Consider the following 19962-nt stretch of genomic DNA (forward strand, 5'->3'; position numbering starts at 1 on the left):
TACAACGAACGTAGGTACTAGATATAAACTAAAATTAGATTTCTGCCCGCGGCTTCGCCCGCGTTTTCAACGAAAAACCCTTCAGCTTTATAATATAAGTATAGATTACATCAAAATAGCTTCATAAATAACCTTACTGCCGTAAAAATTGGTTACAGTGAACAATTATTGGAAAGAAACTAATTCCCAATCCCCAACACACGTTATATTAGTTCGAGAATCCTGAACAGTAAAAAAAAATATCTGACAGTGTTAATGTATTTCATCCACTGTTAAAAAATAAAACTTTTCTCTTTATGCAGTGTTTTAACGATAATATTATACCAAATCACCTACTGTTACTAATCTTGTAATTTGTCTTTAAACTTTACGACCCTTGACTGTCTCACAAATCGATTATTAGGGTTCAAGTCCCCGAAGGGAAAATTAATTAAAAGGCCTAGTTTAGACATTTCATTTATTGACGTTCATTTTTCGTCAAGGTTCCACTCCGAGGGTTATTATGTCGTCTCCGAAGTTTATTTTTTAATCCATCTAGTATACTACTATCATACTAAAGTCAATTTCAACTTATTCACAATAAATTAAGTCAAATTTTACGACTTCAATTATAGCTGCCTATTGCCTAGAATTTCTTCTTTTTATGATTAGGAAACAAAGAATGTTCGGTATTATTAAAATAAAACACCATTTTATGCATAATTATATATTTCAAGATAAAATGCATGACATTGTAAACAACCATCCACTCAATGTAAAATATTCACTGTTAATAATACGAGATTCAAATACATAATGTACTTGTAGACAACGGCTTTAACTCTAATATATTGAAGCTTAGCTGTGATAAAAATACCGACCGATTTCATATTATATACTGACTACTTAAATTAAGCTTAATATTAACTTCGTTCTTGACTTCTTAATTGTTATCTTCCATATCCTGAAAAATATATTATTATTTATATGTACTTACTGATTTTTTAATTCTTTAAATTTTCATCATACACATTTTTTTTACTATGTATTTTAACTTTATTCATATGATATTGTAAAATACGTTTAATTATAAATATAAAATGAGTTTACTATATGACTTGATTTACTATATGATATTCAAAAGGATAAATATTATCTGCTGTTATAATAACTTTAGACTTGAAAAATACATACTTATACGTAATATGTATTTTTCTTTTACTTCTTTACATAGTTCTTTATAATATATGAAAAACATCAGCTTTCTTTAAAAAGCCGATCATTTGGCGGGAATTTATCTACATAAAAAGAGAGCTAAAAGAGATAAAAAACACTCACAGTAGGGTCGCAGTCCGCACAATGCCACGAGTATCCCCGTTTCTTTGGGTTTTTGTTCAGCGGCGGCTCCAGACACGTGAAGTGATAACGTTTTTGGCACTCGTCACACCTACGTCGACAAGTTTTCGTAACAATTAGTACAAAAAAGCAGTTTCTTTTCAGTGAAACGCCTCCGCGCATCTTTTGTTTGCTGATTGTAAATTTGTTCTTACAACATCAGACTAAACATAAAGTTCAATGGCAATTTATTTGCATTATAATATGTATATATTATGTTGTTACAAGTAGGTAAAATACAAATTGTTTATAACCAAATACATAAAAAATAGCTTGACCGATTTTTATGAAACTTTTGCAAGAAAATGAGTTATCCCGTGTAAAAAGCGTATTAAGTAACATATTGCGGCGCTGGTAAGCCGAACCTAGACTTAACGAAAAAAATTATTTATTATATTATTACTTATTCGCAGTGCGGGATTGCTTAAGTAAAGATTAACTGTATTACCAAAAAAAACTTAAGACAGGGTGGTAATACCATAACATTTGAAGGAATATAGACACTTGGCTCGTAGCAGTCGTAGCTTAGTTTCATACAACCAGCATGAAACGTCATTATAAAAAAAAATAAAATAAAAAAGAGTTTATTTTCTCACATCAGTTACATATATAAGTTTACACATTTTCAGTACATATAAATAAGTGTGAGACTGGTGCCTAAACTAGGTAATAAAAATTACCTGTATTTTAGGTGACCAGCCCCCCTAGCCAAGTGGATTTCTGTTAGCGTAGCGTTCAATAGAATAGACTACGTATGTATGAGATTGACGTAAGCTGTAGATAAACGTATCTACAGTCTACGTCAATCTCATACATTCGTAGTCTATTCTATTGAACGCTACGCTAACAGTAGCTCTACCATGAGTTTACGCATACGATACTCGCTAGCGATTGTAGTAAGCGGTTTGTATGAAATTTCGTACAGCGCCCCTAGTGTGCCGTAGCGGAACTAAAAAGCCTACCATGAGGTGCAATATACTACAGTAGATAACGTATAGTCGCTGTAGTAACCATACAATTTTTGCACCATGAGTTCTAATTTTGACATATAGTTTATAACTATATAGTCATTCACGGTAATTTATCTCGTGAAAGTTAAGAACTTACGTTTACTATTGTAGTTACGTCAGACGATTAAACTATGTCAACTCATGGTAGAGGTACAGAAAGCCACTTGGCTAGGGGGGCAGGTCGTATATACGCACCTGACGAGGTCGGTCTGGTCGCCGGGCTGTGTGCACACGTCGCAGTGCGTGAGCGGCGGCAGGCTGGCGGCCGGCGCGGGGGCAGCCCCGCCGCTGCGCCGCGACCCCCTCTCGCGGGATCGCTGCGCACACACGTTTTATACTTTATTGATTTTCATTCATGCATGCGATACGTTGGGCATCTGAAACACCGGTCATGGGACCTTTTCCCATTATACCGATACCTGCTAGCTGGACCCGGATGATGATTACCCAGCTCACTAGCACTGCTCAGAGAGCAGAATGGTCAAGCAGATCTGACTGCAAGCAAGCCAGAGAAGCCCTACCGGACATTGAATCGAGACTTGCACGTCGGCTTCTCAACCTACGTAGAGTGCAACTACGCGTAATAACAGGGACCCTCACAGGGCACGGCCCCTTTAACAAACATCTCTTCAATCTAGGGATCACAGACAGTCCGCTATGCAGAGCTTGCATGGCGACCGAGGAAACGGCAGCCCACGTCATCATGGAATGTAAGGGGGTTGCGGAGTACAGGGCAAGACACCTGGGGTCTCCTGGGTCCCTCCCCGAAGCCTTTGGCAGCCCTCACAAGCTGCTTGGCTTCATGGAGGAGCTCGGGTGGTTTCAGTTTTAGCTGGTTTCCCCCACCTCCCTCTCTCACGCAAAATAGGCGCTTGACGTCGAGTTGCGGAGAAATGCCCGTCTATTATTTATTTATGCGATACGTTGAAAGACTGGTAACATCAAGCGAAAAAAACAGAATGCGCATCGTGGTCACAGCGATACTGGTTGCCCGCGGCCTGTCACGCGTTATCCCAACTGTAAGCCTATCGGAGCCCTGAGCGGTCCCACGTCACGTGTCAGCCTGGTGCAGCCAGTTGACCACCATTCATATTATAACGAAAGCAACTCTGTTAGTTAGTTGAAAATTTTGAAATTTAAAGTTGAAAACACTATTAAGGTGGAATCGTGCTATTTTATTGCAACGTCGCGTCGTATCGTGTATGCGTTAGTGTGCCGTTTTTGATGATCGAAGACAAAAAAAGTAAATAATATGTATTTTTGTCTATCATTTAATATGCAACATAACAATATAAATATTACTGATAAAAATTATAATATTGATTGATTATAACAAATAATACTTTTATATATGTAATCTATAATCAATCAATACTATTAATCTTGGTTAATGATTTCTGGAATCTTATCTAAACCCATTAATTAAAATAATCTTGAGTTCTCAATAACACATCTATGTTACACAGAAAGAAGTACAATAGAAGAATTCATAGATACTCAAATAAAAGGCCTTTTTCTGTTTGGAAGCAAGCCAAGTGCATGCACTGTGTACTAAGTCAGATTTCTATACTTTATTGTATGCGATCTAAATATGATAATACAAAATATTCACCTTCGGTTTTGTGCTTACTGTTTCCTCGACAGTTTCCTCTGGTTTACTTGGCAGCTTGTATTAGAGATTTTTATTTTTATATAACAGTAAGAAATCGTTTTAAAATATTAACACAGTTGTACTGAATGGAATGGAATTGTAGTTTAAAGAAAAAATACCCTTATGACGTGTATAATTTGCTGTTTGTGGTACTACTTCTCAATAAAAACTTATAAAATAACAAAAACTTCTCTAATTTAATCGATCATCATAGTAAAGTACCTATTCATTGTGTTTAATTCATTAGAAACTATTGAGCTAAATATGTTGAATAAACACTATGGTCCACCAGATATTTACTTTCTTAATTAAAAATAAAGTTTTAGGAATAAGCTTATAAAATATACTTACAGAAGTAGTAGCTAAAGGATCAGGCGGTATAACAGCGGGAGTCACGGGCACACTCGCAATTTCCGGTTCCGCTTGCTAATGTAAAGGACAAACGGACAAATTAAACAAACATACATATTTGCATTCGCTGCAAACTCATATAAATTTATATTATTGGAAAGCATACACTAGATAAAACATAAATAGAGAATGCAAACAAATGCCAAGTTTAATTTCCGACTTAGTTTTGTTTGTATATGTAAACTTTAAACATGACATTGACTTTCCATTCTTATTATTATTTGCTTTAATAGGAATATGTAAATGGATTTTATTGCATTTCATTATACCGATAATGGAATATCTGTCGACTACTACACATTATTATCTTTTACTGGAAGCATTAGGCTGGTTGCAGAGCTTGACCGACCATCAGTGCGTACGTCAGTCGCGCTTGTCATATGTATGGAAATTCATAAAACCGTTCATAGCTAGACAGACCATACGCACGCGTATTGTCATGCGCATTAGTGTCAAAGTCATACAATTGTTGATGCGTATCGTCAGGACCGACGGTACGCACTGACGGTCGGTCAAGCTCTGCAAACAGCCTTAACGAATTGCTACTGCAGTTCATTAGACGTCACATACTATTTTATTTACTTCTGTAATCATCTTTAATTGCGAAAAAGAGAGTTATAAGTCCTGTTGTTTGAAAAAAAAATTATTAGTACTATCAGTAATGCAACCAAAAGTAACAATAATTAAATTATCATCAATTCTCGATAGGTTAGAATTTTTCAGGACCAAATTATTTCCTCAATATTTTTTCTTCAAAACTTCCTAATTTGTAAGATTTAATTAAAATTACATGCATTTGTGTAAGCAATACAAACTTCTAATTTACCTTAGAATGCTTCTTAACAACAGCGGGCGGCGGGCCATCATTGCTGTCTGTGGGCACGTAGAACATTTGTGTATCCAACGATCCATCGGGCTTTGGAATCGGCTTGATCTATATTAAAGCAAATCAATTAATATTTTATGACCGGAACATTTCATAAGAACGTTTTGTCGTTAGTAGAAAACTAAGTAACTAAAGCCATCATATTATTTTTGTAGGTAAATCGTACACGCATAGGCCGCAGTAAATTACGGGTGCGTCCATTGTCATATTTACTGATGCTTGTAAGTTTAGTACTTGCGTAATAAATAATAATTAATCAAGTTGAACAATATTATATTTCTGTTTCTAAACCACCAATCCTTTATTTATACAAAGATGATTTATTATTATTTATGTACTAAACTTACACGCGCCATAATTGACATTAGTGGTCCTTCGAGCCGGATCTTAACCCGAGACCTATCGATATTTTTTATAAATAATATTTAAACATAAAACGCTACTTTTTTTATAACACAATAATTCTTATAAGGATTTTTTTAAATCACTTACCTTTATAGTAATTCTCGGATGTGGCGGTTCAGGATTTTCCATGTCTTGCGTCTTCTTCTTCCGCTTGTGTTTGTGCGACTTTGACGGCGATCGCAGGAGATCGGGAGAATATCTCGACCTGTGCTTTTCCTTCCTCCTTTTTCTATTCGCTTTGTAATTCGCGATATCTGACGACAAATTAGCCAATGTGTTCTCTATTGAGCTCTCGATCGCTTTGGAATCTCTCTCCTTTGAATCATTGAGCAATGCCGAAAACGATAGGTTCTGTGTGTACGCCATATCTTTTTTAGGCGGGGGTAAGTTTGTAGATTCATTTGAATGTTCGTTTTGAGAATCATACGGACTATCTGCAACTATAGGCGTTATAGACATAAGTGGTGTGTTAGTTAAAATTGGTGATGTGAAACTTCGCTTGTGTATTTTCTTCGGAGTCTCGCCTTCCGCGCCCGACGTTGATGAATGATCTTTCTTTGAATTCTTTTTCTTTTCCTTTTTATTTTTAACTTCAGTACTTTCGTTGCCGTCGCTACTGAACTCGAACGGTTTGATAGTGACTTTTATGGGATAAACGTTTTCGGATGTGTTGTTTTTCATTTTGTCCGATTTGTGCGTTCTTTCTTGTTTCTGTTTTGGTGATGGGGAACTGGGTTTGGAGCCGGGACTGTGCGGCTCGGATATGATCGCGCCATCTTTGCTGTAGCGAATACGCGAGCGACGAGGCACTTTCTTTTCCAATACTTCTGGTTCCGAATCTGACGTTTTATCGCACTCTGAGCATTGCCTGTGTAATATATAAAATGATAAAAATATTGGAAAGAAGAATTATTGAAATTATAGTATAGATTATAGATTATGAAAGTTTAACTAGATTTAAGTGTGTAATTTCTGAAACTATTTAATAATTAATGATGATCTAGATTGGATGTGGAATTTGTGAGTGAGATTAAGTTCAAATTTTATGATCTTTTTTTTCTTTTTTTTAATAAAATTGCTTTTCCATCGTATTTTGTTGTCAGTAGCACGTCGCAGGCAGTGCAGGTGGTAGTGGTGCTGGCACGTGTCGCAGCCGCAGACCTGCTCGGGAGGGGCCTCACCAGCCGTACAGCTTGCTCTTCTTGGGCGGGCGCTGCAGCGGCGGGCGCAGGCAGTGCAGGTGGTAGTGGTGCTGGCACGTGTCGCAGCCGCAGACCTGCTCGGGAGGGGCCTCACCAGCCGTACAGCTTGCTCTTCTTGGGCGGGCGCTGCAGCGGCGGGCGCAGGCAGTGCAGGTGGTAGTGGTGCTGGCACGTGTCGCAGCCGCAGACCTGCTCGGGAGGGGCCTCACCAGCCGTACAGCTTGCTCTTCTTGGGCGGGCGCTGCAGCGGCGGGCGCAGGCAGTGCAGGTGGTAGTGGTGCTGGCACGTGTCGCAGCCGCAGACCTGCTCGGGAGGGGCCTCACCAGCCGTACAGCTTGCTCTTCTTGGGCGGGCGCTGCAGCGGCGGGCGCAGGCAGTGCAGGTGGTAGTGGTGCTGGCACGTGTCGCAGCCGCAGACCTGCTCGGGAGGGGCCTCACCAGCCGTACAGCTTGCTCTTCTTGGGCGGGCGCTGCAGCGGCGGGCGCAGGCAGTGCAGGTGGTAGTGGTGCTGGCACGTGTCGCACGCCGCCATGAGGTGCTGCTCGCTGCTGCGCGCGCACACCGCGCACTCGCGCGCCGCGCCGCACAGGCCCGTCGCTGTGCAACCCACACACGTTCATTGTATAGTAATGCGTGTATTTGCATTCCTCGGGGTTTGTTTAGTTCAAGTGAGCGGTACGTGTATAGACCAGTTTAAGTGCTTTTCCACCACAAATGTGCGAGGAATGTGTTTGTATAATAAACACACCGGCACAATTAGCGTCACAGGAGGGACCATGACAGCAGATCGATATATCAGAGACATTTTAGAAGAACATGTTGTACCATTTGCCCCATTTATTGGTGACGACTTTATTCTAATGCAAGATAATGCTCGTGCTCATAGTGCACAATCGGTACAGGCATATCTGAGCCACGTAGGTATACCGGTAATGCAGTGGCCAGCAAATTCCTCCAATATGAATCCGATAGAGCATGTCTGGGACTTGCTAAAAAGAAGGGTTAAATCCAGAATGCCACCCCCCAACAATCTGAATGAACTTGGAAACGCATTACTTGAGGAGTGGGAGCGGTTGCCTCAAGAAATCATCGATAACATAATCTGTAGCATGCCCAGACGAATGGAAACCATAATCAGAGCAAGAGGGGGAAACACTCGTTATTAATTTTGCTTTAATTTTATTGTTAAATCATTTAGTGCTTACTTTTTTTATTTTTTGTGATGGTTCATAATCATCTAAAAATTTCACTTATTTCAATGTTTTTTTATTTTTCAATAAAAAATAACGAAGACTTTTCAAAGTCGTTGTTAATAAATGTTAATCAATTTGTTATTTTGTGTCTAATTTATGTTTTCGTCAAATATATGCGTTATTATCTCATTGTCTGACTTTTTTTCTGTTTCGCTAATTGTGTCGGTGTGTATATAATAACCAATCATAACTTCATTAAGATCATGAAGTTTGAAGCGTTTGAAGCGATACTGTTGGTTCACATTATATATGGAAAAGCACCCTAAATTTGTGAAAAACAGAAAAAATATTCCTAAAAAATATGAGCAGTCTTTCGACTCGACTATGAATAACATCTAACAACATACGGCTTTATTTATCCCAAAATAAAGGCCCATTTTGACTAAATACGTATTTTCAGAAAAGATAGGAATGAAATATGGTTAACGGTATTGTATTTTTGTAATCAAACAACAATAAAAAATCGATAAAATTTACAATATTGCCACACACAATTTGATCATAAACACACCCTCAATTTGACTATGCATCCATCGATTTTTTAAAGCTGTGTCTCTATTTGGCACAATTTTGAACTTTTCAACTAGACGAGTATAGTTGATAACCATTTAAATGTTTAAAAAAAAATACTATTTTTCTTGCTATATAAAGTTTACTCAGTATTTGAAACGTTTAATATGCCAAATAACTAACTGATAAGTAAAAATTACACTGAAACCAGAATCCTGAAAAAAATGTACCCCAAAACAAATGCGAATAATGCGATGCGAATAATTTATTTCTTTCCGTTATTATATTATTCTAATGTCTACTCTAACATTATTATTTTACCTTTTTCGTTGTTCTCAATGAACATGTATAATAAAAAAAGCACAAACCTTCTAGAGACGTCGATAAAACTTTTCCATGGCGAGCGTCCGGATTGTCGCTAAGAGGAAAACCAACGCCCATCTTAAGTGCAGCCGCAGTTGGCACAGACATTGACCTGCTACCCAAGCTTGTTTACAGTAAGGAAAATGTCTATGACACCATTTATTAAATAAATAAATGGTAATACATTACATACATTTGAAAAATAATTTATCAAGTTACTGTTTTCTTTGTTGTTGAGAGAAAATTACGTTATGCATTGAAAATTATTTTGCTGATATTAATAATGTTGATTTTAAAGTAAATCGTTAAATTTAATATTATAAGTTTAGATGAAAAAATAACAATACCGTCACCTCACTCCATGACGTAACGGTATTGCCATGATGCGACCTCGAAAGTTTATTCTTAACGCGTCTAAAGAAATTTCACTTTAAAAACCAAAATCAAATATTATTATTATATATTGGACAAAATAACACAACAGCGACAAAACACATAAAATACTGAATCTTGATTATTCAAAGTCGACTTTCACTAATCTATCAACATAGGCGGAGACGTTACGAGCGGTATATAAAAAGACTAGCTGTGCCGCGCGGTTTCACCCGCGTGGCTCAACTCCTGTTGGTCTGAGCGTGATAATATATAGCCTATATTACTCGTGGATAATGTAACTTTCGAATGGTGAAAGAATTTTTAAAATCGGTCCAGTAGTTTATGAGCCTATTCATTACAATCAAACAAACAAAGTTTCCTCTTTATAATATTAGTGTAGATGAGTGAAGACCGACCACAAAATCTACTTAAATCTTTTTTTAACAATTTAAACAATAATATAATTAAAAAAGAGTGTGTGTACTTATGTAAACGCGTTAGAAGTTACACTTCTTTGGCGTATGGAAATACTAGAATATACAACTTGAACATAGTTATCAATTTTCATACCACCTAGAACTAACTTCATGCTGTTAAATTTAGGTGTCGGTGTGCGCGCGCATCGTAAAAATTCACTCTCATCATTTTTCTCCATCGCGCCAAAAGAAGTATAACTTCAATAACTTTCATTTTATTAAAATGGATAAAATCTTGTATAACGCAGTTCAATAAAGAAACGAATCTTCAATGGCGGCGCTTATCATTCCCTCTCGCTTACACACGGCCGTACGGCATGCAAAAAAAGGGAAAAGTAAAATCACTAAAATTTATTTGACTTTCCCTATAATAGTTTTTATCATAAATTTACAATAACAATTATGTATTTGCGAAAGTAAATAATGTTCTATTGGAATTTGACAAAATATATTGTTTCTGAAAAGTTGTTCAGTTTTATGGGCTCATTACAAGTATTATGGGGATTTTGTTACATTCTGTATGTACGTAAATATGATAATTCATATAAATACACAAATACCATAACAAAAAAGTTTGTCAACAAACAATTTATAAAATAATTATCCATTTGCGTTATTTTTATTTTCTTTTTTGCTGACCTTACCATATGACAGTGTCAGCTTTGGCCGCCAATGAAGATTCGTTTCTTTATTGAATCGCGTTATATATGTCGTACCGTTTATGCAGCTGCTGCGGCGTGACCTTGGGCGTGGAGCGTGCCGGCGCCGGGGGCAATAGAGGCGCGTCCAACAGCGACGCTACTTGTGCACTTGCTGCCACGTCACTGCGCAGAGTTGCTAACATTGCGTAGAGCCGGCGGATCGCTTCACGGTGCGTGGACAGCGTTTCCAGCGCTGTTGAATTTGATTTTGACGCCTGCAACGTGGGATAGTAGTCGATCGAGAGAGCTGAAGAATTCGCTTTGATGAATGTTCATGTTCATTCTGATTCCCCGTGGATGCCTATGTGTTATGTTACTTATAATAATAAAAAGAAAAAGGAGTTTATTTTCTCACGTCTTAAATACGTATAACGCTTGTGACACGCCACGTGATCACATTATAAACCCTGGTATCGAAAAAGATCTTCATTTCACCACTTATTGTGCGCATTATTGTTGCAGTAAACTCAAACTCAAACATTTATTTATTCAATTAGACTTCTTCGAGAAGCAATTAAATATAATAAATAAAATCAATCTATCACTAAAAATTTGAGCTTAATTGATGTCACAGTTTTTTAATTCCATAGAATATATAAAATCCAAATAATATCCAACAGTATTATTTATTTTAACCAAAACTGACATTTACTTAAATTATAAATTTTTCTTAATGCTGTAATAATCCAAACTCACGTCATCATATTCAGCCCTAAGTTTCTCATCTTCTGCCAGCAATTTTTCATTTTCCTTTGTGAGTCTTTCCAATGAACGCCTTAAAGAAGTAACTCTGGTGTTCCTCTCTAAATAGTAGCCTACGAATTCTACTGAAAATGCGGGAGGCACGTGCCAACGACGCGATACGTCTTTTAGTGCTGCCATCTGTAGAAAAATATTCATATGTCATACATAAATTATTACATAATAATCATGTTTTCTATTTAAACTATTTTAGTTTTCCTTAAAGCTCCGTATTAATTTGTTTAAAAACAAAATTGCTTGCAACATTAGGTGTATAATATATGTTGAAATAATATCTATCGACCGATCGATAGATCACCTGTTGCTCAACAAATGAATACCATGGATATGAGATGGAGTACATAACGTATACATACTATTTTAACGTAATGACGTAAGTAACATACATTTGCGGCAAGTAGGGGGTCAGCCGTCTATGTCAAATTCTATATATTTTGTCCAAGGAACAAATAATAATATTAGAGTCTCTTGACAATATTGTTTATACTAAATGCATTAATTCCAATTATAAATTAATATATACCTGAGCATCCTGAAATTCCAATGCATGTGTGTCTATTCCCATACATTCTGCCTTCTTCATAAATTTTCTCATAGCAGATGCACTACTATACAACATACGAGCCATTTTTTGTGTAGGTACTGAAAACAATTTGAAAATTTACGATTACTAATGAATTAAATATTTATTTCCCAAGCTAAATAAACAGAAATTCTTAAACAAGGAATCTATAAAAATATATTATATACCCCATGGAGGATTCCTGTTCTCTTTTTGCTGTGCATATTTTCTTCTGTACTTTTCAAGTTTCCTCTCGATTCGGAGTTTCTCTTCGATGCTAAGATCATTTACTAATTCTAGCTTTCTAAAATTGTTATTAAAATAAAGCGATTATTTAATAAATGATGACATACAAATAAATTTCAACAGTAAATTGAGATATAAATAAATATTTAAAGACAACACAAAACACTTACCCAGTCTTGTCATTACAGTAATATAATTATTTAAAAATATACCTTTTCTCTGTTCTCAATTGTAAAGCTAGCCAATTCCGTTTTCTTTTCTTTACCAAAGCCTTATCGGAGTGCAGTCTACAGTGAGCGTAGAAGGGATCTGCTTGTTCAACTTCTTCTGAATGAGCCTCCGCTAATAAACCTTCGCGCTGGCCACTAAGAATTGAAAAAAATATATATAAGTACATTGTGAATTATACAAAACTAGTACAAAGGTTTTTCTTTTGTAAAGTCATGTTTCATTTATTTGCTAATGAAGTAATACTGACTTATTTGAATGAACTGAGGATTATATTATCCTTTACAGCATATCATTTCCTATGATTGTGATTATATAAATAACTATAACATACAAAATCTATACAAGTAATACAACAAAAATTTTTCTACACAAATAAACTATACCCTAATGCATTATTAAACACAAATTTTTTACAAAAAAAAAAATACAAAACACCTACCAAGTGACATGAAAGAAAGTCTTGCACAGTCCCGCGTCACAGCCCACACAAACGCCTGTACGGGCCATAGTCGCGTCTTCACATAGCGCACAACTTCTGGCGCCCCATCGAGAATAAGCCATTTCAAATAGAGTCACGCCTGACAGACGTTCCACCTGTGTGTGTAGAGTGTAAGGTGTAAGTGTTTATTTATTTGATATGGTGTATTGGTCCTTCGAGCCGGATTTAGCTATATTTCCGGCTCGAAGGACTAATATACATGCTTCTGCTAGTGACTTAGTCGTCGCTTTAATCGCTAATATATTAATTAATTATTATTCATGCAATTTAACCTAGTTAACCAAATTTTTTGGAAAGAGCACAGGATTATATCAAATCATTCATGTAAACATTGTTAAAAAAGGTATTATATAAAAAAAAAAAACATCAATTTGTAACATTTCATTTATCACATCATCAGAGATGTTTTAAAATATTTACTTTACCTACTAAGACTTTCATATACAATAATAATTACTAACCTCTGAAAATGCCACACCAGGCACGTAGAGAGCACATACAAGATGAACCCATGCCCCCACTTCTGTTTCCTTGAATATGCCACCTATAAAATTCAACGTCGAAATTATCACATGAAACATTTTTTTATGAGATACTAGCGGTCTGCCCCGGCTTCGCCCGTGGTACATGTTTACGTTTTCTCTTCATAAGATCCATCCTCGTACTTCAAGAAATATAATAAAAAAATAATTATCGAAATCGGTTCAGCCGTTCTCGAGTTATGCGCTTACCAACACATTTTGCGATTCATTTTTATATATAAGATTATTTAATTATGATTATTTAGAATGACGTTCAATTAAAAGAAACAGGAACACAGAGAAAGAACACAAAGAAACAGAAATTTAAAAAAGCTCTATGGAATTTTACTATTTCCCAATTTATTTCAAACCCTAAATTGATAACATTTACCTTTATTAGGGCACAGTTCACAATTAGGATCAGTGACGCCAGCTTTACAAGCTTCACAGAACCAGGGTTCAGTTGACGCTGAGCTGACTGTACTGGACTCACTTGTGACATCAGAAACACCATAACAACCTGTGAATATTAAAATTTTATTACATGTTACTTTTTGAGTTACAAATTAATTATAAATTATTGTTTAATGTCATATTTTTATTTTTTAATATAATAAAATCGTAGGAAAGTCAAAACTGTACATTGAATATTTTTTTAAAAGAATACATAATCCATGATCTATAATCGATATAGAAGCCAAAAACATAGTTTTTAGAATTTTTGTCTGTTTGTCTGTTTGTCGGTTTGTCTGTTTGTCTGTTTGTCTGTATGTTTGTCCGAGCTAATCTCGAAAAGTACCGCATAGATTGACTTCAAATTTTGCATGAATATTACTAACAGGTCGGGTGAGGCTTTTATATACACATTATCATGCTATCACCTCCGGGGGAGGAGCTGTGAACCTTTATTTTTCTAACGTATTCCGTGTATTACACAGCGTACAATCTAAAGACTCATGTTTAAATGTTGTTTTTGGGTAAGCCACGCTATTATCTAGCTTTACACTATAAAAACTACGTCATTTACGTAATTTTGGCAGAGAAACAGTTTAATGAATCTTAGTAGTATAAAGACAAATATGAAACAGCGCCATCTATGAGACTTCATTAAAATCAAATCAATTTACATATTTAACGCTTCTTGCAAATTTATAATTAAGAATTAAATAATATGATGTTGGTGGGGTTTTTAATTGTACTTATTTATTTAACTTTTTAACCCATGTCTTCCCAGAGTCCACTTCAGGTGCTTATATTTTATGTGAATATACTAAATAAAATTTTACAAGTGAGGGTAGATGTTTATTATTTGATGTCAAACAAGACACCATTAACAGTTAATTGTGACATTTTAAAAAATCCTTCTTGCGTTCGAACAAAGGCTTTTATATTTATTCTTTATACATAATTAATTATATAGTTAGACTCATGTTTTTAATTAGAATTGAAGTTACGACAAAATAAGAAAATGATGAAATTTTATTTTTATGATAACTTTTACAAGACTATATTATACGCCCAAAGAAGGTCACTTATGTTCTTGATAGAATTTTATTTGTTAGTAGCTTTTTAATAAAATAAGGTAAAGTAATCTTTTCATTTTTTTATTTACAGATTCAATGTTCATAAAAAATTAACGATTTGCGTGAGGATGTAGTAGAAATAAGTATCCTGGCGCGTGGTCAATTGTTGACTAAAGTTAATTTCCAACGTATGGTACAATCATTGGAAGAATCTTGGGTAATTTTAGAGGATATTTTTCGGGAATGAGAAAAGGGGCAGCCAACCACGTATCAGCGTGCGTGCGTGAGAATCTACCTACGTTTTAGTACCAAAAAAAATGTTATTTTGAAACGTAAATATTGCACTCATAACTACTGTACAAGTATGATTTTTATTCGTGCTTTACTGTTGTTTTATTATCGTTATGGCTTTCGCGGTACAGATAGTACTGGGATCAGAGTACATATTATTTATCAATTTAATATACGTAAAATATTTACAATCATACCAAATGGATTAACACGGTATGTACATAAGGCGGTCTTATCGCTTACTAGCGATCTCTTCCAGACTGCCCAAGGTAAGAGATAAAGAATTATACTCATGATCCAGCAATTTTCAACCGAAAAAGAAGTTTTTCTGTAATTGGTAGTTGTTTCATTTATTTATTTTAAATACCTAATTTTACTTTTATATTTGCCCATTTGCATTACATTCAGCTTCCATAACTTATAAAAATTTTATGTTTATTTCTGTCTAATATAACTACTCTTTTTTAGATATAAATAACAAAAACAACTTTTTTATTAAAATTTAGTACCTTGGGAAGATATTATTATCCATGTGTTAATAGAACAATACATAAAGGAAGTTATGTTACGATTTTATACAATGAAAATATGTAAAAAAATATTAGCAGGTGTAATTATTAAATTGATCCCGAACCCAAAACTGTAGTTAATTTTTTTTGTCATTTAGTGTTTAATTCATGTCAATTGGTTCATTAATAAAAAAATTATGATCATTTAAATAATCACGGCGAACATTTGCTAAGGCATTCATGTACAAGGTGTAATCGTTCAGTGTGCACAGGCGATTTTTTTTTTGTAAGTATTACAGATAACAAAAAACTAATAATGGCCGTAATCATTTTTTTTTAAATAAATCGAGAAATATCAAAAAAAATATCTTTAAACCCTTAAAGGGGTGACAGACGTACGAGTAAGTACGCGAACTTGTGGCTCGACGACCTTTTTCGCTCGTGTGTCACCCCAAGTACGCGTACTTAAAAACCGTCGAGTAAGTTCGTTGACGATCCAACATGCTTGAAATTTTACTCGAAGCCCGCCTTGGCTCGCACGTCTGTCACCGCCGCGAGCCGAGTAAGTACGCGAACTTTAAAACCGCGACTTTAAAGTTCGTACGTCTATCAGCCCTTTTACATTAAGTACATATGAAATATGAATATCCCATATACATTTAATATGAAAGATTTTAGCTTTCTTTTTCTTTTTTTGGTTGTCTGCTTTAATTACTTCGCAAATTTGAAGTGGCATTTTCCACGCTTTTTCCGGACATTTTCACGCATTTTCCGGATATTTTCCGGGCATTTTCCGGGCAATTCCTCACGCATTTTCCGGGGATTTTCCAGGCATTTTCCACGCCTTTTCCGGACCATTTCACGCATTTTCCGGATATTTTCACGCATTTTCCGAAGATTTTCCAGGCATTTTCCAGGCATTTTCCACGCTTTTTCCGGATATTTTCCAGACATTTCCCAGACATTTTCCGGGAATTTTCCAGGCATTTTCCACGCCTTTTCCGGACATTTTCACGCATTTTTTGAATATTTTCCGGGCATTTTCTGGGCATCTCTCAGGCATTTTCCGGGGATTTTCCAGGCATTTTCCACGCTTTTTCCGGATATTTTCCAGACATTTCCCTGGCATTTTCCGGAGATTTTTCAGGCATTTTCCACGCTTTTCCCGAACATTTTCACGCATTTTCCGGATATTTTCCGGATATTTTCTGGGTATTTCCCGGACATTTTCACACATTTTCCGGGGGATTTCCCAGATATTTTACAGGCATTTTCCGGATATCCCCGGAAAATGCCCCAGATTTCCGGAAAGTACGTAAGTTTTTTAGCTTAGATTAGTAATAAATTCTATTAACAATTCTATGAATTGTTTATGGTAGTACGTGTTTACTACATAATTATATGTAAAGTAGTAACTACTATGCAGTCGCTATTCCACGCGGACGAAGTCGCGGGCACAGCTAGTTTTTTAATAAATTGACTTTAAATTACAAAAAAATGAACATATTTATAGTAAAAATAATGTAACCTTCATGAACTGTAACCCCACAGCCATCACATTCCACAATCTCATTAAAGTCGTCGCTCCTCGAACCCAAGCAACCAGCACATATTAGCATGCTCGCTAAGTCAGGAAACTGAGAAAATAAAATTATTTAGATTGAAAATATAATTTAATACAGTAAGTACCTACTTTACTAAAATATTCTTTTTTTTTCAATTGAGACTTAAATTTTAAATAAAGCATCCAGGTAGCTAATATGAATATATTATGTCACAATTTAATCTAATGGTGAAAATATTTTTTAAATTGGCCCAGTAGTTTCTGAAATTAACACTTCAAACAAACAAACTATTCAGCTGTATACTATATTTGTCATGAGATTCTGTCAACAATAGAATAGATTAATATTACCTTGAACTCTTGTTTTTTTGCTTTCTCCAAAAGGTCAGTAACAGATATCTCTTCACCCAGTTTTGGCGCAGGATTCTTAAATTCATTTTCAATATCCGATCCAGATTCCTCTTCAGAACTGGCAGTGTTGGCACCTCCTTCTGAAAAGGATGAGATCATTTTATACTAATCTGTGATAATATATTAATTTAATTTTTATTTGTATAATCTAAGATCCTACTTCAAGTAGATAAAGTTTAGTTAAAATCTGCTGATCTGTAGGTAATTTCTTGACATACATTTCCATTTAGCTTATGCAGACATAACGACTGAAAAAGATTTATTAATAGAATTGAACACTTACTCTTATCATCGTCTGAATTTATAGAATAATCGTCACTTTCCTCTGGGTGATCTTCTATTCGAAAGTCCGAGTCGTCTGAACTTTCTCCTTCTCCAAGATCAAAGTCTAGTAAGGATTGCGGTTCCACCGGCTTAACCTTACGCTTTGCAGTACTTCTGCCTTCTGTATATAGAATAGAGATAGAACATTAATATTTATGTTATTATTTTTAAAATGTTAGAACCTTATTCAAAACACTTACGATTGTTCATTTTGCTGGTTGACTAAACGATCTTAAAGTAAATATACTTTTGTTACATATCAATCAATATTTTCAGATATAATTATCTAAATTATAGATGTAAGAATGCGATTCAACATTGTTAAATTTGATTCAATTGTGATTTTATGACTGTAGTCGACTTGACACTTGACAGTATACATTTGTCACATGTCAAGTGACATAAACGACGCGGTAGAGATGTTCTGTAACCGGTTTACAGTTTGTACACAAGTGTTTATGCCTCCTCCACACTACTCGCGAAGTTGAACGAGGTTAGACGAATAGAATAATGTAGAGAGGCACTTCGGCTTACTTCGTCCAACTTCACCTCGCCTCGGCCGACTTCCGTTTGTTGTCGGTTTTTGCGCCCGAGTCAAAGGGCACGAAGTTACCTGAAGTTCGTTCTGAATATGATTGTATGCGCTCCTCGCGAAGTTGAACGAGTGTGTAGTGTAGCACCGCGGACTTCAGTCAACTTCGGCCGAGTACTTCGCCGAGGAACTTCGCGAGTAGTGTGGAGGAGGCATAAATATATATACACACTACACAGTGTAAAATAGATTTAGTATCGATTAGTATGTAAATGGGTTATTATTCATTAATCTTCCCTTCTGTGCTTCCCTTCGATTTCATTTCTTCCCTATTCTGCAAGAGAGTTTAGGCTACGCGCAGACATACAGCGTTCTGCGTTCCGCGTTCTGCGTTCTAGCGCACACAGGAGCCGTTCAGGACATTTGCGTTCTATTTCGTGACTCTCCGCACGTGAAACATGTCTCTTGAAAGTTCATCTTCCGAAGATGAAGCCTTGCTTTTGTGGAGTCTAGAGGAGTCAAAAAAAAGTAGAAAATATTGGGTACACACGAAACGAGATGATATGGGAGAATTTAGTATTCTTATCCCTGAGCTGCTTCAAGATGAAGCGAGATTTTATATTTATTTTCGAATGTCAATAAATAGCTTGAATGAGTTACATGACTATGTAAAATCTGAAATAGAAAAACAAGATACCAATTGGAGAAGACGGACCAGCCATAGCGAGAACGCGAGTTCTTTGTAATTCTGTACAGAGAACGCGAGAACGCAAGCATGTGGCAAGCATTCCGAATGACCGCCGCGGTCTAACTGCGTTCTGTGTGCGCCCGGCGCCGGCGCTATAGATCCTTCACATTAAGCCCCTAGTACACAATGGCCCATGCTGATCCATTGCAGGCCATTGCCATTGTGTACACGGGGCAATGGTATATGATGGCGGGCAATGGTCTGTCGTGGCGCGCAATCGGGGAGTTGTCGGTTTTTTGGGCACACTTCAAAGGAATCGTGGCGTAGCGTGGCCTGCGGTGTTCACACAATGGGCCATTGTTTGGTTCGTAACCGACCGCTGACCGGATTAGAGCACTTTTTTGTTGCGTACTAGAACTAGAATTTTATTTTTATATTAAAATATAGTATTTGATCGCCTAAAATGTCAGTATCGTGGAGCAATGAAGAAACTTTCAGGTTTATTGATTTATATCAATCTGAGACCTGTACGTCCATCGCAAGTGGCTTGCCAGGCAGCAATGAGACATGGGCCATTGTGTGAACAGCAATTGATCGTGGCCTCCAGTTGTGCATTGCCTGCAATGGATCAGCATGGGCCATTGTGTACTGGGGCCTTAAGGCCCATTGTGTGAACACCG

General features: G+C 36.2%; 1 protein-coding gene across 4 annotated transcripts; it reads right to left on the bottom strand.

Annotated features, from left to right (window-relative positions):
- Positions 1 to 690: 690 nt before the first annotated feature.
- LOC123693160 (PHD finger protein 14) lies at positions 691 to 18565 on the bottom strand. Of its 4 annotated transcripts, none has more exons than XM_045638130.1 (21): positions 18263 to 18565; positions 18022 to 18183; positions 17679 to 17818; positions 17292 to 17400; positions 13832 to 13960; positions 13381 to 13463; positions 12860 to 13014; positions 12402 to 12554; positions 12132 to 12247; positions 11905 to 12023; positions 11316 to 11501; positions 10635 to 10834; positions 9073 to 9182; positions 7379 to 7538; positions 5825 to 6605; positions 5273 to 5380; positions 4387 to 4461; positions 3997 to 4050; positions 2580 to 2701; positions 1318 to 1426; positions 691 to 943 (listed from the first exon to the last, which is right to left on the bottom strand). In XM_045638130.1, the coding sequence occupies exons 1-21, from the start codon at positions 18270 to 18272 to the stop codon at positions 923 to 925; spliced, it is 3102 nt and encodes a 1033-aa protein (XP_045494086.1). In that variant the 5' UTR covers positions 18273 to 18565; the 3' UTR covers positions 691 to 922. The 4 variants fall into 4 exon arrangements, with proteins under 4 accessions (XP_045494086.1, XP_045494089.1, XP_045494087.1 ...); XM_045638133.1 differs by having other exon boundaries at positions 9073 to 9122; positions 18263 to 18564; XM_045638131.1 differs by having other exon boundaries at positions 9073 to 9179; positions 18263 to 18564.
- Positions 18566 to 19962: the final 1397 nt, after the last annotated feature.

The sequence above is a fragment of the Colias croceus genome, chromosome 7 (assembly GCF_905220415.1).
Source record: "Colias croceus chromosome 7, ilColCroc2.1".
Lineage (NCBI taxonomy): Eukaryota > Metazoa > Arthropoda > Insecta > Lepidoptera > Pieridae > Colias > Colias croceus.